The 23431-nt window shown below is 63.4% G+C and overlaps 1 protein-coding gene across 1 annotated transcript in view; it reads right to left on the bottom strand.

Annotated features, from left to right (window-relative positions):
* PLCH2 (phospholipase C eta 2) overlaps positions 1–16892 on the bottom strand; it is a 28958-nt gene extending 12066 nt beyond the window's left edge. The window contains exons 1-11 of the mRNA XM_058444584.1: positions 16769–16892; positions 14903–15049; positions 13548–13790; positions 13212–13342; positions 8666–8836; positions 6427–6520; positions 6051–6254; positions 5710–5830; positions 4054–4225; positions 3563–3670; positions 2096–2239 (exon numbers count right to left, since the gene is read on the bottom strand). Coding sequence (XP_058300567.1) covers positions 2096–2239; positions 3563–3670; positions 4054–4225; positions 5710–5830; positions 6051–6254; positions 6427–6520; positions 8666–8836; positions 13212–13342; positions 13548–13790; positions 14903–15049; positions 16769–16892 — 1659 coding nt within the window. The remainder of the gene's footprint in view (positions 1–2095; positions 2240–3562; positions 3671–4053; positions 4226–5709; positions 5831–6050; positions 6255–6426; positions 6521–8665; positions 8837–13211; positions 13343–13547; positions 13791–14902; positions 15050–16768) is intronic.
* Between the last annotated feature and the right edge of the window lie 6539 nt (positions 16893–23431).

Raw genomic sequence — 23431 nt, 5'->3', positions numbered from 1 at the left:
GCCAGCCCCGGTTTCCTCTTAATTTATTGATGCCACAGCTGCCGGGAGAGGCGCTAGGAGCCAGATTCACAGTGCGCCTGGAGCCAGTCAGGGCCGCCACACTTCACAGTTCCTTAAACATCCCCAGAATGCTGCAGTGACCCAGAGCCACGAGCGACTGTAAATCCAGGCATGACCGAGGAGAGGCACGCGCTGACCCAGGAGACGGATGGCCAGACACAGCGCGTACCGCATGGCCAGACCCGCTGTCACCCCAGGACTCCCAAACAGAGGAGACAGCAAGACCCAACCATGCTCCAAGGGGCTGCGGGCAGCAGAAGGCCCAGGAGGCGAGGGGGCCTGGATGGTGGTGGAGGATCTCAGCCAGCAGCAGGCCCCCCAGCCCTGCCTCTGTCAGGGAGGCTGGGTGCCGGGCCCCGAGGGGGTGCTCAGGGAAGGGTCCCCACGGGGCGAGGCTGTTGGCAGCACAAGCACTCACTGGGTTGTGCCCAGCTCTCTGGGAGTGGGTCCCCTCCTTACCCATCCGGCTTCCCTCCTCAAGATACCCGTTCCTGCTGTCCCCGGGCCTGAGGGACCTGTGAGTAGAGGCCTCACATCCTCAAGGTTCATGGGCAGAGGGGACACTGGCTAGCTCAGGGGGACAGAGAGGCACAAGTGTCCCTCAGTGGGATTTGCCATCCCCACGACCCCCAGCGCACAGACACCCCCTTTACCTGGGCCACGCCCCCAGTGAGCTCCAGGGCTGAATGCGTCCCGGCCTGGCCTTGGGATCAGCTCCGCCCCTCGCCTGTACCAAAGACTCTGGGACCCTTCTGGGGTGTGTGTCCACACCAGGCAAGGAGTGCATCTCATCAGGGCAGGATTCCTGCTCCTACCCCAACCTTAGTGGCTGTGCCTGAGCCCCTCCTCCTCCTGCAGGAAGCCTTCCCTGAGCACAGAACCCCCAGCAGCCGCTCAGACGTGAGGTCTGCAGGGGACCACTCTCCTGGACCCGCAGACGCATCTCCAGGTTTTGCACAGGCCCAGCTGGCTGCCCAGCAGAGCCACAGATGGCCACTCTCCCCCACCTAGACACCTTGGGATAAAAATAAAGGAATGCCTCTCAGCTAGGGCCCCGCGAGAGCCACCTGCACAGGGCATGTTCCTTGCGCTCTCCTGCGGTGTCAGCTGTGCCGAGTGCTCCAGGGCCCGTGGGCGGAAACGCAAACACCTGAGTCTAAAAATACTGGTCCTGGAAGGGGACACAGCACCCCCACTTGGCCAGGGAGAAGTCATCTTCCCACCCTCCCCAAGGGTTAGGAAAACAGCAAGGTACCTGCAGGGACAGGCAGAACGAGCCAGTGCCACAGGGCACAGTAGGGCTCTCCAGGCACCAGGAGACCGTGTCCCCAGCACGGGCGCCCACCAGCACTGTCACCCTGTGGAGGGTCTGTAGGGCCCACCCACGCTCCCCACTCGGCCCCACCCACAGCAGGACTGCGGGATCTGCCAGCCACAGCTCCTGGCTCCTTTGAGGTCTGCAAAGAGGCTCTGTGCACCAGGAGACCGTGTCGCCAGCACGGGCGCCCACCAGCACTGTCACCCTGTGGAGGGTCTGTAGGGCCCACTCATGCTCCCCACTCGGCCCCACCCACAGCAGGACTGCAGGATCTGCCAGCCACAGCTCCTGGCTCCTTCAAGGTCTACAAGGAGGCTCTGTGACCGCAGGACCCGGCCCACCCTGCCTGTCACCTCTCACCCCACACACACTCCATTGTGTCTGCCATGACAGCCCCCGAGGGCCATTTGCTCCACGTGGAAACTTCCCCACGTGGCCACAGGCAGCTCTAGGTGGGGGCGCTGGGCAGGGAAGGCATTCGTCCCCCCAGCTGGGCAGCTCCCACGACTGGCCGGGCTTTGAGACCCCGCTGGTAGGTGGGTATGGATCATGCAGGTGTGTGTGCAGAGGTGTGTACAGAGGTATGCTTGTGTGCAGATTTGTGTGTGCACAGGTGTGAGTGCGCACAGACCATACGTTCGGGGGCCCTGGCTGGCCCACAGACTGGCTGTCAGGGGGGCCTGTCGGCATCAGGGGTGTCACCTTTTTGGCCTCTACCTTGCGTCCGAGCTTTCCAGATGGGGACAGTGTGGAGACGGAGAAGTCGTTGGGGTCCTCACAGTCCCGAATCTTCGACTCCTTGATGAGGGAATCCAGTTTCCTCTTAGCAATGTTCTCTACACGCTTTCGATTGGTGGATGCCTGCAGGAGCCAGAGGGCAGCCTGTTGGCATCTGTCCCCAGCCCTGCGAGCAGTGGCAATGACAACCCCCAGGGTCACAGCACTCTGCCCACCCCAGGCTCACGGAAGGCATGTGATTCACCTTGGGGCCTGCAGGCAGCCACAGGCAGGATGGGAACCCAGGCCCACTTGACTCCTCCAGCAGCACGAGGCTGCCCAGGGGCCCCCAGCAGAGCCTGTGTGGCTTCTGGCCCTGTGGCCTGGGAGGTCAGTGTGTCAGCAGGCAGCACAGGGTCTGGCGTCCCACCACTGGCCGCCATGTGCCTCAGGAGATGGCAGGGCCAGGGGCAGACTTCAGGGCAGCCTCTGAGCTGGGTTGGACACCCTTCCCTGCCAGTGCAGCCCCTCGGGTGCCCCTGATGAACTTGGAATCCTTGAGGGCAGGGTCTGGGCCTTGGGTGTCAGACGCCCCTGGTGCCAGGTTGGAGTGGGCGCAAAGCCAGGAGCACCGTGGAGCTGGCTTTGCCATCACGTGGGCCACACAGAGGTGTGTGCCGCACATCCCAGGCAGGAAGAGTGCTGCTGCCTCAGGAGTTTCTAAAATGGTTGGCCGCGTGGCCAGCAGCACGCTGCACAATTATCTCCCCATGCACGGCCCCTCTGGAAGCAACAGCCTTCCCTGCCTCGCAGCAGCGGCCCCAGAGCAGTGTCCAGAGGAGAGGAGATCGGCTTCCCCGAGCCCAGCACCTCACAGGACCCTCCTGACTCTGCAGCCCCCTGCCTCGGCCCTGGCGGGGACACAGTGACAGTGCTCTGTGGAGGTGACTGCTGGTGGGACCCCCACATCAGAGTTGACCTTAGAGATGGCACTGCTTGGAGATGAGGCCAGCACTGGCCACGGGGGTGGCTGGGCAGGACTACCAGCCACCCAGCGTCCAGCCAGACTTGGTGGGGAAAAGGGCAGGAAGCTGGGAAATCCTGTGCCAGGGCCTGGGTGGGCCCAGGTGCCAGTGGGAATGGGGTGGAGTCTGGCATGGGACCCGGCCCCCAGTGCTGCTCCACTTACTGAGGGGCCAAGAGGACAGGGCAGGGGGAGTGGATGGTACCCCAAGAGTCAGCTCAAATGTGGGAGCTGAAACTGGGAACAGGCAGGCCTGCAGCTCTCATGCAGAGGGGTGGGTGGGCAGGGAGGACCCCCCCAGGCCCCAGGCCGCTGTGCAAATCTGCCCCAATGTCCCTCTCTCCTGGATGCCTCCCTTTCTAACTCGCCCCAGCAGCAAGGACGGACAGCTGTTCTTGGGAACTGCAGGCTCCACCCGCCTCCCCACCCCCAGCCCGACTCACGTCTCCATTGAGGAGCTTGCAGTCATCATCAATCTCATCAGCGCTGTCCTCATCAGACACCTCGCCTTCCTCCGCATCCTCGCTGATGTTGGCTGGGAGCTTCTTCCCCTGGGGGAGGAGGTGCACGATGGGAGGGGCCCTGGAGAAAATGCTGGGAAGCCAGTACCCGGCACCCACAAAGAGCCGCCAGCCAAGGAGAGGGGCCTCTTCTCAAGCTCAGTTTTGGAATCTCAGCCATGGGGCAGGGGCCAGACTGGCCAGTTCCCTGTGGCTGCAGCAGCGTGAAGGGAAAGGCCTGGATGTGCATGAGGAGGTCCTGAGCCAGAGTGACCACCATGGGGAGATGGAGGCCAGGTCAGGAGCGTGGCCAGCCTTCAGCCCCCCAGATATGCCCACAGATGGCATGATGCCCCTGCCTGTCTGGAGCAGGGCACTGCCGCAGGCCCGAGACTCTGTGTGAGCTGGTCCCAGGAGGGCAGGGCCTCACTCACCTTCACGAGGATCTTGCCCTTGAGCATCTGTGGAGAGGGGAGTGTGGTGGCATCTTCACTGCTCACTGATGACAGGTCCAGCTTGTCCCCAAGGATGTCAGTCAGATACTGGGCCATTTTCTTCTGCTGGATGACACTGCAGTGGTTCTCGATGGACAGGATTACTGGGTACCTGTGGCCCCAAGGCAGAAGGAGCGGGATGAGGCCAGGGCCTCAGAGGATGGGTAGGCCCCACCTCTGCAAGATCCCAGGTCATCTAAACCATTGAATGAGGAGGGGTCTTCACCAGGAACCCAGGATAGCTGGGATTACCAGCAGCTCTGGGAGGTGGCCCACCCATCAGTGGCTTTGAAAAGCAACACAGTGGATGGGAAAGGAGCTGGGAGAATCTTAGGGACTAGTAAAGACAGCATGAGCTTCTTTCCCCAATAAGAAAAAAAACAAAGGCAACGAGAAACTCCAGGAAAACAAAAGGAACATTTGAAAAAGTCATGGTTTTAAAATGATGTGGACAAAACCAAGGTACAGTGTGGAGTTATAGATAGGCTGGGAAATAGAATCCCTTTGACCTAGATACTGGGGACACTGTCCTCTGAATGGCCCTGGGGTCCTGACATTGGTCCCATAAACAAGGAGACATAAGCCTGGCACACACCATCTGGTGGAACATGGTTATTACCTGCACAGCGCAGAATGGGGAGTATAGCAGGGACTTTTAATTATAAGCTTTTCAGCTTCATTTTTAACCATGTGTATGTTTTACTTGGATTTTTACCAAAAGGCAGCCATGATTGTTTTAGAAAATGTAAGTGATCCAGAACAAGAGGGCATCAACCAGGGCAAGAGATGAGCAAGTCCTGTGATGTGGAGTGGGCAGGCAGGGCGCAGGGGCTCATTTCCCCACTTCTCAGGCAAGAAACTGAGGCCTGAAACCCAGGGCCTGCAGGAGAACATTGTGCCTGCACAGATTACACTGGTCATAGGTGCAAACCTGTCCTGAGATCCCAGCAGGCCCCTGGCTCCTCCCAGCTCATCTCTCCTCCCAACATCCCCGCCCCTGTGCCCTGCAATGCCCTTCCCACCTACAGTCCTAGGGATGGGGCCAGCTCAAGACAGTGACAGCAAGGACCAGCTCTTCCAGGAGAGACCCATCTATTTCTGTTTCCTAAATCAATCTTGCTTCACCTCTCTTCCTTCATGCAATTAGCTCCTTGCCCACCTGCAAGCCTCGTGTAGCCAAGACTTGAAGGTAACTCAAACCACACCGGGATGCGGTCTTCTAATTCCAGAAACTAAATTGGATTTTCTTCAATAGTGTCTACAGCCACAGCTGAGTGACAGCAAATTGAGTCTGGACACAGAGTGGCTTCTCAGGGGTGATGAGTGTGGGAGCCACAGCTGCTGTGGGCACTGACACCGGGAGGTGCCACCAGGCGTGTGGACGAGCTGCTCCTGCGAGGCCCCTGCCTAGACCTGCGGCCACACTCTCTCCCTGCCCCTCTCCTCAACCAGAGATGCCAGAATGAAACCAGCCCCCTGGTCACCACAGTCACTGCTCCCAAAGAAAGGACATGTGGGTGTGGCAGGAAGAGCTAGAGCCTGGAGACCCTACCCTGCCCACCTCTGGGGCCAGCCCCCCCAGGCCCAGCCACTCACTCATTCTTGATGAAGGCGTATTTGTTGATGGTTTCAATGACATCTTTGAAGAGGATCTTGGAGGTCAGAGTGTAGCCATGGTGCACAATGGGCTCCCCGTCGGGCCCATCCCAGCAGTCCACTGCAGGTGGGCAGGCCTTGGTCAGCCCCAGGGGCCTAGCCACAGTGAGCCCAGGCAGGCTGAGCTTTGACCAAAAGAGAGCCTGTCCCATTGCTCAGTGAGGGATATAGAAGAGGCCTTCCCAGCCCCTGCCCAGAGATCCCCCGGGGGCTCCTCAGGTGCAGCCCATCTCCCACAGCAGATGCCAGCCCACGGCCACCACCCAAGGTCCAGGGCTCACCCTCCACGCAGCGGCAGCCAGCCTGCAGGACCCAAGCGTACATGTCCACCCGTGACTGGGACATGAGCTGGTCACCCACGAGGTAGGTGTTGTGGGACGAGGTGATGAAGTAGTGGCTCAGCGGCTGCGTCATGTCCTGGTGCACATGGTGGTGCTCAGGGTTGAAGATGTCACCAGCAGGGCTCCTGGTGTAGTTGGTGAAGCCTGCAGGATGGTGTGGCATAGGGGCCATGTCAGCCCACCACCGGCCTCATCTCATGACCACCTGCCCCCATGCCATACAGAACACAGAGCACCTGTCCCAGCCCACAGGCTGGGCCCTCGTTGCCCCTCCAGCATCCCAGGACAGCTGGGCTGAGGGCAGCGCCCCACTCACCATCGATGCCCAGCAGCCCCTTACTCTTGTTTTCTGGGCATGGCTCAAACTGCTCGATGATGTCCTGGCAGCTTTCGAGGGTCACACCCGTCATCTAGGCCAGAGCAGGGGCATGAGCCCAGATAGCCCATCCCTGGCCTGGGATAGCCTCAGGCAACTCCCCCATCACCACTGTCCCCTGCCTGTCTCTGATTACACCAGGGATGACCACGGCACCCGGGGGCACTGGCCAGCCAGCCCCAGTGTCACATGACTTGGGACTACCGTGGATCACGTGGCTTTTGGATGGCTTGCTCTGACTGTGAACTCTGATGGCATGGGAGGGGCCTCTGACCTCATCAGCTGGACCACTCCATACCAGTGTGAGAGCTGTGGCCCAGAGTGGGCCTGGCACAGAGCAGAGGCCATGTGTGGGTGGGTACAGGAGAGCGAGAATCTTCATGCCCCCTTGGCAGAGCCAGGCAGGCACAGGCAGCCCCCTTATCCAGCCCCTCCCACTATCTGCCCAAGCCCCCACACACTAACCCTCCCAAGAGATCTGAGCACCACAGTCCGGCCCAGCCCAGCCCAGGCCGCCCCAGGCATCACAGGCTGAGGGACCTCCAGGGTGCTATGGTGCAGCTGGGCCAGGAGCTGCCCAGCCCACTGACACTGCTTCTTGGAGGTCCCTGGGAACATGGTGAGGTAACAGGTGGGGGAGCCCAGAGCCAGCTGTGGGCCCCTGGGGAGGCCCAGCAACCAGGAGGCCAGGCAAAGGGCGCCAGTTGCCAGCTGGAGGACTCTGGCCCCTGAGTGCAGGGAGGGTTCCAGAAGGCTTGGGGCAAAGGTCAGGGAGGGAAGGGTCACTTCTGCCTGCCAATCCCCCATCCAGGCCCTGTTCCCACCTCTGCCTTTACTGGGACAGAGGACCTACTGTCTGCAGCCAGGTCACCCACAGACACATGCTGGTGCCACCCCTGGTGGCACAGGGCATCCGAGACAGTGGGGTCCAGCCAACTGGTGCTAGCTTCCCCTGCCTGGACCGTGCCTCCCGGGCGTCATGCCTGCAGGACTGGAGAAGTGGCTGCCACGGGATGGAGCCTGGCAAGCTGCGCCAGCCAGGTGGGGGCATCCCGGGAGCTCAGGCCCAGGGGCAGCCCCAAAGGCCAGCTCTGGGTTTGTGGTAAGCTCGGGGGTGGGGTACTGTTGGGAGATCCTGGGTAAAACCCACCCAGACCCTACCTGGGATTCCCAAGGCTCCTCCCACCACTCCCAACCTCCCCCTCAGACCATCACCAAGAGGCTGACGCAGCGCAGGTGGCCAGTAGAGTGGAGGTCCTTGAGCAGCACCCCCAGGCCGAGGCATCTTGGTCCCCTAAGGCTTGCCCTGTCCCTGCTCTCCTCCCTGAGGAGGGTCCAGAGTCCTCACCTGCACTCCCACGAGGCTGGAGGGTGGCCACACACAGTCTGAGTCCCTCCCACGGATCCCTGTCCCCACTGGGGCTCTGGCCTTCCCCTCCGCTGCCTGGCTGGGCCTGCAACTCCTGTTACCAGGACATGCGGTACCCAGTCCCTGCCCAGGCCTGATACAAGATGGCCAGAGCCCTGAACCTCTGGACATGAGGTCCCTGGTCAGTGGGGCAGCATCCACAGAGCACTTGGCCTTGGCATTGGTCTCTAAGGATGGCCAGGACTTCTTGGGGCCTAGATAAAGGGCTGAGCATGCCTCTCTGGACTCCAGGAGGCATCTGAGTGTCTGCTGGACAAACAGGTGAGTGGATATTGTGGCGGGCCTGGCGCCCTAGGGGAGCGAGTCAGCCAGACCCGTGTGGCTGGAACACAGGGGCAGGTCTCAAAGGCCAGGCCACAGAACCCTAGTCCACAAGACGCTCAACACCAAGGCAGGAAGCATGGTCAAGCTGTGGGAGGCACAGGGTATCCACAGTCAGGACCAAGCCATTCAGAAGCCCCTGGAGGAGAAACCACAAACTTCCCCTACCTGCTTGGCTGCCCCATACGGTGCACCCTGTAATATCAAAACTAAAGCCAACTTGGGGGGCTCTCAAATGCCAGGCTGTGACCTGCCCCACCCTAATCTCTCCATCTCAGAGCAGGGGCATGAGCCCAGGTAGCCCATCCCTGGCCTGGGATAGCCTCAGGCAGCTCCCCCATCACCACTGTCCCCTGACTGAAGCTCAAAGCTCAGAACAGAAGGCGAGACCTGATGGCTGGCCCCCCAACACCTGCCCGGACAGTGTACCTTCTGCTCCGCCTGCAGGAAGTGCTGCAAGCTGGCGGCATCCAAGTGGTCCTTGTGGTTGCTGTAGGTCAGCATGAGCAGGTAGAGGTCCCGGCGGGTGGACATCATCTTGTAGAAGGCACAGAACTCTTCAAAACCCAGCGTCCCTTGGTGGTCATCCGTGTCCGCTTCCTGCAGTGCAAGGCCTTGGGTCCCCATTGGCACCTCGACCAGGTCTGCATGCACAGGGGTCCTTCAGGACCACCCCGCTCCCCAGTCAAGACCAACACGCAAGCCCAGCCTCCTCTACCCCACTGCCCTTGTCACAGCCTCCAGTCACTCCCCAGGGCACAGGCCCACCCAGCAAGAGGACAGCCCCAGGAAAATGCAGAACTGACGCACCTGCCTGAAGCCATATGCTTTTCAACTTCAACCCACAGCCAACTCCATATACTCACCCCACAGAGCAGTCAACACCACCCACACGGAAGCCAACATCACCAACATGGGAGCCAACAACACCTACATGGGAGTCAACAACACCCTACACGGGTCAACACCACCCACACGGGTCAACACCACCCACACGGGTCAACACCCCCCCACACGGCAGTCAACACCCCCCACACGGGAGTCAACACCCCCCCACACAGCAGTCAACACTACCCACACGGAAGTCAACACCCCCCCACACAGCAGTCAACACCCCCACACGGGAGTCAGTGCCCCCCACACAGCAGTCAACACCCCCCATGTGGGAGTGAACACCCCCACACACAGCAGTCAACACCACCCACACAGGAGCCAACACCATCCACACGGGAGCCAACACCACCCACACGGGAGCCAACAACACCCCAGCCAGGAGTCACCACCACCCACACAGGAGTCAGTGCCCCCCACATGGGAGTCAACGCCCCTCACACGGGAGTCAACGCCCCTCACACGGGAGTCAACGCCCCCCACAGAGGAGTCAATGCCACCTCACATAGGAGTGAACACCACCCACATGGAAGCCAACAACACCCCACCCAGGAGTCACCACCACCCACACAAGAGTCAACGCCACCTCACACGGGAGTCAGTGCCCCCCACAGGGGCGTCAACACCCCCCCACACGGGGGTCAACAACATACCCTGGGCTGGAGGCTGGGCAGCCCAGCAGAAACCCAAGGTGCTACAGGAGCCATGGGAGTCCCATAGCAGCAATAAAGTCCCCATGGAAGGGGATGCTTGAAATCCTTGAGCCCTAAGGATTGAGGACTTTGCCTCACCAGGGGATGGGAGCCCAGGGCTGGGCAGGGCAGGGTGAGAGCATGACCTGCTTGGAGGTGACATGGCCCCAGTGTGACACCCCAGCTCAGCCCCCACTCACGAGGAACACCAGGCCCAAAGGGACGCAGTGCCTAGCCCTGCTCTTCAAAGAGTCCCAGAGTTCAACATTTCAGGCAGGGGCAGCCCTGACTGCTCGTTTCACACCTGCCCAGCTGCTCAGCATCTTGAGGGGTCCTACACTCCCGGTGAGCCGCCTGCTGTCACTTCGGCCCTGGCGCCCCACTGAGGATGTGGCCAGAGATGGGACGGGCTTGCCTTGAAGGCAGATATGCCTTCAGATATGCCTTGAAGGCAGGGTTCTGCCCTGTGCCTGCTCACCCCAGGCCTGGCCACACCGACACCCAGCCGGCAGGTGTCCACCTACACTGGCTGAGTCCTCAGGCCTCCACGGAAGCCCCAGACTGGGTGCCCTGAGAAGCAGGAAATACCTCCAAAAGTTGAGGAGGTGCTGCATCCACCACAGCAGTAGTCTAGAGGCTTTGTGATTTGGGCTTCCAGACAAGCCCCACTGGGTCCTCTTCCCAGAGTCCACATAGGCTGAGGACGGTGTGCTCTCAGCAACCCACCCAGGGGCTCCAAGGGGGCCTGCGTGGAGCCCAGAGTGGGGTCGAGGAAGCAGGTCACAAAGGGCCACCTGCACACTGGCCATGCCTCTCAAGACAGCTCGATGTTCTGGTCCACAGGAGAGCACCCAGGGCCCCGCCTTGGCCTGCAGATGTGCCTCAGCTGAGCAGGAACCAGGGCCGGCTCAGCACCATGGACAGCAGCAGCCACCAGCCTTGCCTCCTCCCATGGCCAGGATCTGGGGTGGCCAGGGGTGGTGGTGCCAGCTCCCCTGGGATCCCCTCTGAGCCAGGAGGTCACCAGTCAGATGGCCCCATCAGCCCCTTTGCCCCTGTCCCCAGGGCAGAGCCCCGGCTGCCACAAGCCCTACACCCATGGCTTGGCATGAAGGTGGGTCAGGACCCCAGGGGCAGGCTGTGTGCCCACATCAAGGCTGGGATGAGGCCAGCGTGGCATGAAGGGCCCAGCTAAAGCCACATGCACTGGGGCCCAGCACACACCAGATGAAGCCCCGGGAGGCCTGGTGCGAGGTGTGAGGGTAGCCCCAAGTCTGGGGATGCCCACTCACTGCACCCAGGACAGCCATGAGGGGACACACTGCAGCTCAAAGGGCCCCCATGGGACAGAGCCTGGGCTGATGGCCCTCCCAGGGGCCGTGGGACAAAGCCCAGGCCAGAGGCCCTCCCAGGGTCTGTGGCTGAGCTGGGCAGAGATGCGGCCCCCTCCACAGAGTGGCTGTGTGCCAGGGTGAGCCACTCACTGCTGAGCAGGAACAAAAATGCTCGGACAGTGAGGCTCTCAGGGGGCCTGAGCCTAACCCTAGAATGCCCCTGACACAGTCACGCGGCATCTTTTCTTTCCACAAAGTGAAGCCACTGCTGTTGAACGTGCACCTCGGCTGAGCCTGCCTCGGTGCCCACCCAGCACACTCTTTGGCAATTAGGACCCACTGGGTCCAGCCCATTTCCAGCCTTATCTTAGGTTTGATGAAATTAGCCTCAAGCCAAGTGTTTATCTACCATGCAGGTCTCTCTGATTAGGCCGTGCCAGGCAATGGGAGCTGTCTCCAGATTTCCCTACAGCGAAGCTGATGCCACTTCTCAGAGCCCCTCCAGCCTGGCTGCAGGCTCCTTCCCTCAGCTCTGCAGGGCCCAGAGAGGATGTAGTACAGATGGGCGGGGAGGCCCAGCGCTCTGAAACTGGGGCTGTCTCCAGCTGTCTTGACCACCAAAGACCAGGGCCACTGGGCCTCCACTGCATAGGGCTGGAGTGCCAGGCCGGTGACTTGACAGCAACAGCTGCCCTGCCATTCCTCTCCAGAGCCAGCCTTTCAGCCTGTCCTTGCCTCCGCCTGCCTGGGGTTCCCTTAGGGAGGTCTGGTTGGACCTTCAGGCCCCAGAAGCCACGCACACTCGTGCTGGATTCAGTGAGGGGCATCTGTCTCTTCCCACTCAGAGGCCACTCTGGAGCCTGCACCCTAAGCCAGCCTGCTGCCCAGGCCCTGGCACAGCCTCAACTCTGTGGAGGGACCTGCTGGCCCCAGAGCTGCCCCTGAGCCTGAAATGTGGCTGGGGATGGCCCCAGGCAGGCAGGGAGAAGGGGCGCAGACGTGCAGACTCAGCCACCTGCCAGCCCCCACAGCCCAGCAGACTGTGTCCCCACTGGGGCCTTCACGAGCCCCGGGCAGTCCCCAGAGTGTCTGCGAGCAGCCAGCCCCTAACTCACGCACACACCCTGTGCTGTGAGCAGGCCAGCCTCCCTTGTTCCAGCCAGGCATGACCAGCCATCTACAGTGAGAACAGGCAGCAGCTGGCAGGAGCTGGCAGGGGCTGGACACGGCGGAGCTGTCAGGCTGTGAGCATGTGTGTGCGTGTGTGTGTGCATGTGCGTGCCTGTGTGCATATGTGTATGTGCACGTGTGTGCGCATATTTATGCACATGCATGCATGTGTGTGCGTGTGTGTGCATGTATGTGCGCATCAGAGACCCCAGGGCCTGGCACTTGCACCCACAGAACCCGCTTTCCAAGCTGCAGCAAAGCAGCAAGGCCCCTGGGCCTGGTTTGCTGGCTCAGCCAGCACCGCCCGGAACCAGGACCTGCTGACGGGCAGAGTTTCTCTCCCCCGGCCCAGCAGGCTTTCCGGAAACAGAAACTAATTACAGACAATAAAGGCCGCAGCTCAGCTGAAGGCTGCATTTTCATAACTCCTAACATCAGGGTGGTTGGGCGAGGGTGGCGTGGGGAAAGTAACAAGAGCTGCTGCGCATCAAACTGGGCCCTGCCAGGGCTGGTGTACCCCCCTCAAGGCTGCGGGGCTGGGGCCTGGGAAGGCGGTGCAGCTTCATTTGGGCACCTGCCCTGAATGCCCAGTCCACTCACCTGGCAGGGCCTGTGCCAGGTGCCCTGACCACTTTCCCCAGAGCTGGCAGAGCAGCCCCCGGCCCAGCTGCAAAGAGGCAGCACCTGGGCACCCACCTGCCTGCCTGCCACAGGCTGTGGGGTGGCTGGGCAGGCGGCCCCATCCTCAGCAGCCAGCTACCCTGTGCAGCTTGAGGGCACTGCCAGGGTCCCCTCCAGCTCAGTCAGGGCTGGCAGGCTCCCAGCCACGCGAGCACAGCCCCCGTGCAGCCCTGGCTCTGGAGCCCAGGTAGGACTCCCCCAGCTCACCCTGAACATCTGCTTCACCCTCTGCCGGGGCAGGTTCACGTTGAGCTTGTGCAGGAGCTGCAGGACCTCGCCGATGCTCAGGCTGCCGTCCCCGTTCTTGTCGGCCTCGTCAAACGTCTGCTTCAGCCACTTTGGTGCCGAGTTAGGGGCCAACAGGGATCCACGGGCCAAGCCCTGACACCCCCACCCTCTGGCCTAGGGAGGAAGGAATAGGGGACCCCAGCCTACCAGCCACTTCCCCAGCGTGTGACCTGGCAAAGGGCAGGGCCCCCCCAGGGTGAGCAGCCAAGGGGCCAGTACCCGGGTCTGCCCTGCCCGATAGGTGCCAAGGATATTGGTCCCTGGTGCGCTGGCGGCGAGCCAGGCTGTCCTCGTCGCTGATGCCGGCCATGAGGTAGCGCAGGCCAGTGACCCAGGTGCGCGCCACCTCGCTGCTGGTGGAGACCAGGTCCAGCGACTCACGGTGGCTGCCATGGTAGATGCTGAAGCAGCAGTTGGGGTCGAAGCTGCCGTCAGGGTAGCGCTGGAAGACCTCCGACTGCCGCCCCTCACTCACCTCCTGGATGGAGTCGATGGAGACTGTGGGGTGGGGAGGGAGAACAGGTCAGGCCCCGGGGGGCCCAGCGTCCGCCTGCTGGCAGCCCCAACACAGCGGAGACCAAGCAGCCGGGAGCTCCTTGTCCACCTATGCAGGACCCTCGGCAGGGCTCAGGGTCCAGAGTTCAAGAACCAAGGGTGAAGATCTGCGAGACTGCACAGCCCCCCACGGCTGACCCGTGTCCCTCCCCCTTTCCCTTTCCTGTGGAAAAGACACACCCCCACGAGGGACAGCATCCACCTCCCTCCACCTGCAGCCCCCAGTGCCTGGCTGGCCCAGGGCTCCACGTTTAACCAGCACGTCTCCACATTTCCAAGGAAGCCCCTGGCCACCTCTGGGGCTCCAGCGCCGCAGGTAGGGACAGTGGCTCCAGCGACCCCCAGTTCCGGGCTCAGGTGCATCGAGGCTCTCATGACCTCAGGTCCCCCTGGGGGCTCCGCAGCGCGGCTCTCTCCAGGGGCCCAAAGTGGCTACACGCTTGGCAACTGCTGGGCTGAGGCCTTGCCTGGCATGCTTGAGTCCTGACTGTCAGTAAAGCCAGCGGAGACCCTAGCCGCGCCCTGATCCCAGCCCTTGAGGACTGCCATGTCTCTCCTCAAACCGTGGGACGCTACCAGTTCTCTGTGTGCCTCAACCCTGCCCGCCCACCCCCTGCACAGAGCCTTCATCTCGGATGGCCCCTGCTCCCTCCAGCGGCCCTGCCCAGTGGCTGTCTGAGCCACTGCTTGCACCCATGCCCATCCATTAGCACACCTCTGCGGAGGTCGTTTCTGTTTATGGGGAGCTGTGACCTCCCCAGCTAGATGGACTACGCTGTGCCCCTCCTTCCAGCCCAGCACTCAGCACGGGGCTGGGCACAGTGCTACTCGGTCCTCACTGAGTCCCAGGGAGCTCTGCCAGGCGGGCAGGGGGCCTGGATCCCTCCCACCCCACAGCCTGAGGTCACTGTGGATCCCCAAGGCCACTGAGCCCAGAGGTGTCCAGGCCTAGGGTCTCGCTGCTCCTCGGCCACCAGTGGCTGCCCTGGGAGGGTCCCTACCCTCGTGTCCCCCTGGGGACTCTGACCTGCCCCCACCCCAGGGCTCCCACTCACTCTTGGCCTTCTCGTTCTTGCGTGAGGGCCTCCAGCGGATGCAGGAGCGGTGCTCGTCCAGGTAATAGAAGCGGACCAGGCCCTTGGAGCCGCCACGTAGCTTCACCATCTGCATCCCCTCTTGCATGGCACCCATGCACCGCTCCACTGGACACGGGAGAGACACGGCCATCAGCGGAGGCACAGCCACTCCTCGCGGGAGAGACACGGCCGTCAGCGGAGGCACGGCCACTCCTCACCTCGCCCAGCCCCGCCCACACCACCCTGCCAGTGACAGGGCAAAGGCCAGAGCCCAGGGCCGCCTCCACCCCAGGTGCCGGCTTGCCTGGGTCACACAGCTCAGCTGGGCCCTGCCACTCCTCCCCAGATGGTCCTGGGAACTGAGGGCCCTGCTCCCCACCCTGCTCGGCCACCTGCCACTCCCACCACCTCCTGGACCTGTCCTAGCAGCCCTGGGAAGTGGTGCTGGGCCTGGGGTCCCGAGAGCCACCACTCAGACGGAGCCAGCACTGAACTCAACAGTGGGAAGGCCAGGCACGAGGCAAGACAGATGAGGTGGCTGGGCCGGCTGTCTGGGGCCATAGTGCAGTGGAGGCCCCTTGCCAGGGGCAGGGTGGGCCTAGCAAGCAGCAACCCCATGCCCCTGCCCCCACCCCCAGCCACAGGCGGCTCCTGGGAGCAGTCGCATTCCTGAGTGCCTGTGCCCCTGCCTGGGGCATCTCCAGGAAAGCCCCCACCCCTCATGTGCAACAAGGGCCACGAATGGTGCCACGAATGTCCGCATCCCAGGCCCCGCACAGCCGTGTGGACTTAGGAGGCTGTGGTGCCGGATCCGAGCTTCACAACCCCTCCCCTCCCCTCCCCCAGGCCGCCTGCCTCGCTCCTTCTCTCCCCTCCTCTCTCCATTCAGCCTCCTGCTGTAGCTTGCCCCAGGTGAGGGGGCTGCTGGCTCCAGGGAGTCCAGGCCAGAGTCAGCTGTTCCAGCCCAGGAACAGACTGGTCTCACCCCCTCGGTTCCTGCACACCTGCTCACAGAAAGCCCGGGTCCCAGAGGTACCATCTGCTAAAGCACAGAGACGTTAATCCCTGCCCCAGGTCTGCACGCTGAGGGACCCTGCGGGGGGCACTGTGGAGGATCAAGGGTAGTACTGGTCAGGCCTTCTTGGGGAAGCTACTACGTGATCACGAGCAGAGGGGAATTGAAGGATTGAAGGCATGGCATAGGGGGCTGGGCTCTCTGGGGCACATGGGAGGTGAAGATGCAGGTATGGCTGCAGGGATTTAGGAGAGGGGTTAGGCAGGACACAGGGGCAGGGGGCGGGCAGAGGCCTGCAATAGGGCAGCCTGAACAGGACCCTGTCTGCCTCTGGAGCAGAGAGCCGGCAAGCCAGCCCGGACCGGGGCCCTCCACAGGCCACCACAAGACACACACTCCGCCCTCCCAGCCATGCCCAGCCAGTTTTCCTCTGCAGTCTCCTAACAGCAAGGGCCCCTATATCCAGCACCAGGATGCCAGCCCAGTCGCCTGGGCTGCAAGCACCACTGATCCCCAGAGCACAAGGGACCCCCTCAATGAGTGCGTTGGAGCCACCTGAGATCCCCCCCGCCCCCTTGGGTTCAGCCCCCAGGCCCTGCAGGTGCCTGGGAGACCGAGGTGTGCTGAGCGCACCTCTGAGCGGCTGAGGGGCAGGGCCGGCTGACACTGCTGGACCCACATGACCCCTAGAGCACCCAGGGGGACAGGGGAGGTGAGTGCAGGATGGGATGGAGGCCCAGGCTTCCCCCACCTCCAGGAGCAGCCCCCACCCACCAGGCACCTGGACAGGGCCAGCACTCAGCCCAGGCAACTCCCCTGCCCCTTCTTACCCAGGGGGCCGAGCTGCCACTCTGAAGACAGCACCACACTCCCTCCAACCCAGAGGAGCACCTCCGCCAGCCAGGCCACCGTTCCCTTGGTCCGGCTGTCGGGGGAGGGCCAGGGGCCAGACATGGCCTGATGACAGCTGGGCCTGCTTCACGGAGGCCACAGAGGCCCCACTGGCCCTCAGGCAGCGGAGGTCAGGCAGCAGCAGTGCTGACGGCAGGACCTCCGTGGGGCCTTCTCTTCTCCGCCTCTTCCTCCTCCTCCTCAGGGCCCTCCGAAGCCCCCACAGGGCTGTGCCTGGGCCCGGCTGGCATTGGCCTGACCGTCACCTGCTGTCCTGATGGCCCCCAGGCCAGCCTATGCACCCTCCAGGGCCACCAAGAAGTCCCTGACGCAGCCGCCTCCCAAGGCCGGGGGAGCAAAGGACCTCAGACCCGCCCAGCCCCGGGCCCAATCCCTGCGCTAATCCCAGCTCCAGCCCAGCTGGTGGAGGATTTAGGCCGAGGGAACTCCCAGCTGGGGACCAGAGGGCACTGGGGAGGCAACAGTGTTTCCCAAGGCCCCAGGCCACCAGACCCACGTCAGGGCTGCGGGACAAGAGCAGGACCAACGGGGGGGCCCTCCTGGGACCCAGAGAATGCAACTGGAAGGCCTGCGGGTACCGTCCTCAGAGGACCCTGTGTGGGGTGGGCCTCCCTGCCATGTGCCCACCACAGATACCAAGGCTGGGCCTGGAGTGGTCCCTGCCCTCACCCCCATCCCTACTTTTGGGGACCTCTGAGTGGATCCCCAAAGTCCAGAGGCAGGTGGCCCAGAGCGGGGGCAGAAGCTCACCTCATCCCTGCAGCGCCCAGCCCCTGTGGCTGGAGAGGAGCCAAGCCGGAGCCCTTACAGTGACAACTCCCAGCCCAGGCCCAGGATGTGGGTCCCTGAGCCTGGGTTGCGGTCTCCATGTCTCCCTCATGCAGCTGCAGCCCCAGCCTGACCTTTCTCCACAGTCACTGAGCCGTGGCGGAGGAGGCGGCCCCATGCCCAGGGCACGTTTGTCCCGGCATTCTGCCCTGCAGGGATGACAGCCGTCTGACCTGGAGAGGGGCCTCGCCCAAGGAGGACCCACCCCACCGTCTCAGCTCCCACTGAGGTGAGGACCCCAGGTCCCACTGCCACCAGGACCACACAGCCCACCCTGTTTACTGGCCTGGCACTCAGGACAGCACAGGCTTTCCCATCCCTGAGTCCAGGCCGGGACACCAGAGGCAGCTGTGGGAATGGGAGGTGGGCAGACCCTGGCTGAACACCAGCCACCGGTGTCCTGGCCGTGCCCATTCTTCGTGACCACGCTGGGGGGAACCCTGCCCTTCTTCCCACCCACTGCCCAGGCTCTACTGGCTCCAGCAACAAGGACTGCAAGGTCCCGGGCAGCTGCCCTCCTCCCCCCCACACCAGGGGAGGAGTTTGGCCTGCAGAGCTCAGGACAGGGAGGTGCCAGGGCTGGGCATCCTGGCAGAGCCCTGGGGCCAAGGTCAGGCGTGGGAGGTGGCAGTCCCTGAGGAGATGGCCACGCATCTCCGGCTGACCACTGACGACCGGGGCCACACCCAGCCAGATCAGATGCAATCAGCAGAGCCAACCCAGGCCCCCACCAGGGGCCCCGTCATAGGCTCTGCTGCTCTTGGCGGAAGCAGGTCAGCAGGCGTTTCTGGGCTCTGCCATGGAATTAGATTAGGGAGCCATGAGCCGTGGGGAGAGGAGAGGGGCTGGAGTCCCGGGTGTCCTCAGGAAGACAGGGCCTTAAAGAAGGCCACCGTGTAAGGGGCAGCACAGGGGCCAAGAGGTGGCCTGAAGGCCTGGAGACAGACCAGACGGCCACAGCCCTGGCCCAGGGCCCCTGCCCACCTCACACTGGGCTGCTGCAGGCTTCCACTCTGACCCAGGGGGTCCAGTTCTCCTTCCTGCACCTCAGAGGCCTCCTGGCCTGGGACACACCTGCTCTTCCCTCACCCTGGGCCTGGCCCCAGCTGGGGGTGCTCCCGTCTCTCACCCATCCCTCCTCGATGCTCCCCAAGGTTGGGCTTCTGCCCCCTCTCTCCCTCCCTCCCTTGAGCTCTCAGCCACTAGCTGATCCCCCATCAGCTAGGGTTAAGGCTTGGAGGCCCCCACCTGCCTGGGCAGGGGTTCTGAGAGGGGCCACACATAGAGTGCCTGGCCCCAGCCCCACAACGTGGGGCCCAGGCTCCTGCACCCAGGCCCCCTGACCTTCTCAGCAGCAGAGTCAGAATCCTCCACTGACCAGGCGGGTGGAGGCCTGGGTAATCCTTCCTGACACAGGCCTCTGCAGGGGCTGCCCTGCCTGCCCTGAGGACCAAAGGGACCGCCCACTCCCCTCCAAAACTCAGGCAGGCACAGAACCACAGCTGCAGAGTGAAGCCGGGAGTGTCTCAGGCCAAGAGACGTGGCAGGGGCCCAGGCCCAGGGACTTAAGAACCCCTCCCCACGTGCTGCCTGTGAGCCGGCCCAGGGCCCAGCCCAGCCCCCACACAAGGTCACGGAGTGGGTTGCCCCACCCCCATGCCAGCAGGCGAGCGCAGCCCCACAGCCTGCACGGACCGGCCTTCATGCCCACCTGCCTGCCCTGAGCCAGGGGCCGGCCATCCCAAAAGCCCACGGGGAGGCCAAGGAAGCCACACTCTGCTCTGCAGTTCCACACAGGGCCCAGCCCTCAGCCATGGTCCACACCCACCCCCAGGCCGCCTCGGCCCCTCCCGTGAGCCTGAGCCAGGACACCTGATGTGGGAGCTCAGGTGGGATTGTAGCAACGCACCTGGCTGTGGGCCCACACGGGAGGCCAGACTGGGAGGGGCCGGCAGTCCTGGTCGGGCAGATACAGGCTCCATCGGGAAAAGGAGGGCCCTGGCTCACCCGCTGCTTCCCCAGGTCCCTGAACACCACAGTGGGGCTCCCCAGTCCTCAGAGCGCTGCCTGACCCCGGGACATCCCTGGGGCAGCGACCTCGAAGTCCTCCTCCCTGCCCAGTCCCTGTGAGGCCATGACCCAGCACACAGCAGGCGCTGGCTGGACACAGGTGGACAGGGAGGGACAGGCAGGACAGAGGCGGCTAAGGCCACCAGGCCTGCTCTGAGGAGGTGACAGGAGCCAGCGTCCACACTGGTGTCCTGGGTCCAGCTCTTGAGGGTCTGGCCGGCTTCAGCCTTGGGCCTGGAGAAGCCTCCCACACGGATGCACCCAGAGGGGCGGACGGGCAGACAGACAGGCAGACGGGGCCGCACCCCAGTTGGGGAGAGTGCACAGGAGGGCTCTGCAGGCCCCAGGGTGACACGCAGAGGAAGGCGCCCGTGATTCCCTGGACTCGGCCCCCGCACCTGGGCTGCACCGGCCCGCCCTGACTGCCTGGCCCTGGCAGCTGCTGGGAAGCAGGGGTCCTGGACCTGCCCCCGACCTTGGGTTGTCCTCCTTGTCTCAGTGCCTCAGTTTCCCCACTGTGAGAAGTTTGCTCCTGCAGCCCCTTCCTTTCTTCCCAAGGCTGGAACCGGGCAGGTGGCAGCTGATTAGAGGAAGAGCGCGCGCTGTCAGAAGCCATGGCGGTGTTGGCTTAATTTTGTTTTTATGGCGGAGATCGATCTTGTCCTAACACAGCAGGCAGCACGGGCCTCGAGGCTGTCATCAACAAGGGGCCGGCAGTGGCTCAGCATCTCCGCCTCTCCCCTGGGGAAGGCTGGAAAATAATTGAATCTTCCAACAAAACCCACAAATCACACCCACAGGCCTCCCGGCGTGTACACACACACCCGGGGCAGCTTTGGGTACTGCAGCCCCTCCCACGACGGGCACGGGGACTGCACACGCCCCTCCACCGACCTCTTCCATTCTCAGGGGCCCCACCTCTTCCAGGCCTGTCCAGAGGTGGCCCTGGCTGCCTCTAAGCCCCCTCCTCTCCCGATGCTTGCTGCCTTTCAGCAGGACTTTTCAAAGGACCTCCCTGGGCCCACCCGTGTCTCCCTCCGAAGCCCCCACAGGGCTGTGCCTGGGCCCGGCTGGCATTGGCCTGACCGTCACCTGCTGTCCCGATGGCCCCCAGGCCAGCCTATCCACCCTCCAGGGCCACCAAGAGTCCCTGAGGCAGCCGCATCCCAGGGCTAGGAGAGAAAAGGACCTCAGCAGCAGTGAGGCATGAGGGCCGGACACTCCTGCAGCCGTTCCTGGACTGTCTCTTCCACAGCCCCCGTGCCCCTCGCAGCCCCAGCATCCCCCTCCTGTGCTGCCCCCAAGGGCCGGCCCAGCATGCAGGAGGGGCTGAGGCTGTGCTTGGGTGGACAGGAGGGAGGAGGAAGTGGCCACCTTGCCCCAGCCATGGTGCCCACTGGAGATCAGCTGGGCCCCTGGACTGGCGCCGCACGGGAGGGAGGGCCGGGCCCACACACATATGGCGGAGATTATTTAAACGTCTGAGAGAAGCGACTTGTCCCCCCGCACGTCTGGGAGCCTCCGCCCCAACTATTTTTATTTTATCAGGAGTGTGAGTCGGTGCCTCGAGCCCTCCCCGCAGGCAGGACCCCAGGGTGATCGTGCTAGGAGCCCAGGGATCCCGGAACCAGGCTGGGCCTGAGGGGTCCCAGCAAGGGCAGGGGAACCAACGGCAAGTGCCTGGGGCCCGTGGGGCTGGGGCCACCCTAGACACACCTGGAGGGCACCACAGGGACAGACGCTCTGCCCTGTCCTCTGGCAGTGCCCTCCGTGTGGCAGCCACTCCAGCTCTCAGCAGGAGGTGGGGGCGTTGTGGAGGGAAGGGCCTGACCCCATGGCAGTACCCAGCTCGACAGGGGAGCAGGCCGGAGGGGGCCCTGGGGCCTGACTTTGTTCTGCCCCCTTGGGTGGCTCCTGGTCCATGTGCACAGAGCCCTGGGGGAACTGGAACGGCCAGTACCCTAGAGGGTGGGGACAGATTCTCGATGGCCAGCCATACTCCATCGGCTGCGCCGCCTGACCTGCCCTCCACCTTCCACCGGCCACAGAGCAGGGGGAGGACAGCAGCCAGGCGCATGCTCCCCTGGTGGCCCAGCTGCTGCTAGAAGGATCTGGCTCCCACAGGGCCCAGAGGGAGGGCCAGCAGACACCTTTCTTCTGTCATCTGGCCACCCGGTGTGGAGGGATGGACAGGAGGGCTTGTGATGGTCACAGGTGTCCAAAGCAGTCCCAGTTGCACAGAAAGGTGCCCCTCGTCAGGAACTTAAGGCCACTGGGCCCTCCAAGCAGCCAGCAGTGGCAAGTGGGCAGGATGGCCTCTGAGGCCAGGTGACCCGTGCCCTGTACCTTCCCCCAGAGCAGCCCCTTCTTGTGCAGGTGGGCGCCTGCCCAGCCCTGGCCTCCACACTCTCCAGCTGGCCCCCTATGGCCAAGGGGGCCCCAACATCTTGCCTTTCTCTGGCCTCTTCAGGACAGCCAGGGCCAGGTCCCCATCTCAGTGAGGGTCCCTCCCAGAGTGGGCTCCCCTTCCTGCCCCCTCGCTGTCCCCAGCCATCCCTAGCTGGTGGCAGCCCAGCTCACAGCGGCGGTATTAATCGCACTTGACAGCCCCGTCAGGGAGGGGACCCTATTAATAGCCCATTTCACGGCTTTCCCTCCCACCGCAAGTGTCCCCCATTGTGTGTCCCTGGAGGCTCCTGTCCCTGCTACAAGCCACTGGCTTCTCTGAGGCCCTGGCTGCCTCTGCCCTCACTGAGCAGGGCATGGCCAGCAGGGGCATTGCACCCGCCTGGCCTGGGGCTCTCTGAAGGCAGGTGCACGGCTTTGCCCCCAGCCACTGTCCAGGACACCCCAGAGGAGCTGCAGAGGGAGCCAGGCTCGTGGCAGCCACAGTGGGGGAGCCTTTCCTGAAAAGTCACCAGATGGAGCCTGGCCTGCCAGCTGGGAGAGAGGGATCTCCTGCTGAGTGAGGGGAGGGGGCTGCAGCTCCAAGGGGAGGGTCCTCGGGCCAAGTGGGTGGAGCCAGCCCTGCCCCCAGCCCAGAACCAGGGGCGGGAGGGAGGGTGGCACCTGGGCCACTGCCAGGCAGAGCAGGCACGGAGCCACGAGGAGGCGAGGAAACAGGAGGCTGAGCCCGCCACATCCGTCCCGGCACGGGGCTGCTCTTCCCGGCCAGAGCACCCCAGGCCACCGCCAGGCCGGGGAGCAGCTTCCTCGAGCAGCCCCATGAATGCTCTGCCAGAGAGTCTCAGACAGAGAGGGTGTCCTGGAGATGGAGCTGGCCCTCCGAGCTTCCCTGCCTGAAGTTTCTGGCATCTTGTATAGTCGTTCCATCCCTGTCTGGACCTCCCTGCTCAAGCTGGCCCTGGGGCTGGGCTGGCTGCCCTGTCTCCCACTCCTGCCTTTTGGGAGCCAGTGAGGTGCTCCCTGGGTCGGCCCCCACCCACACACCAGCTGACCTAGGAAGGGCACAGGGCTGCCCCTGAGAACTGGGCCGCCCGAAACCCAGCCCTTGGTCAGCTCCACAACAAGGGCCTGAAAGTCGGAGCAGCCAGGGGCCTGATCAATGTGAAATCAAGACCACTCAAGTCCCTCAGAGGTGTGTTCCTGGGTCGCCAGCTCTGAGCGGTGGAAGGGACCTACTCCCAGGACAGTGTGGCCACCGTCCCCAAGTCAGGGCTGCA

The sequence above is a fragment of the Hylobates moloch genome, unplaced genomic scaffold (genome assembly GCF_009828535.3).
Source record: "Hylobates moloch isolate HMO894 unplaced genomic scaffold, HMol_V3 SCAFFOLD_9, whole genome shotgun sequence".
Lineage (NCBI taxonomy): Eukaryota > Metazoa > Chordata > Mammalia > Primates > Hylobatidae > Hylobates > Hylobates moloch.
This window is presented reverse-complemented; position numbering and strand designations above follow the sequence as displayed.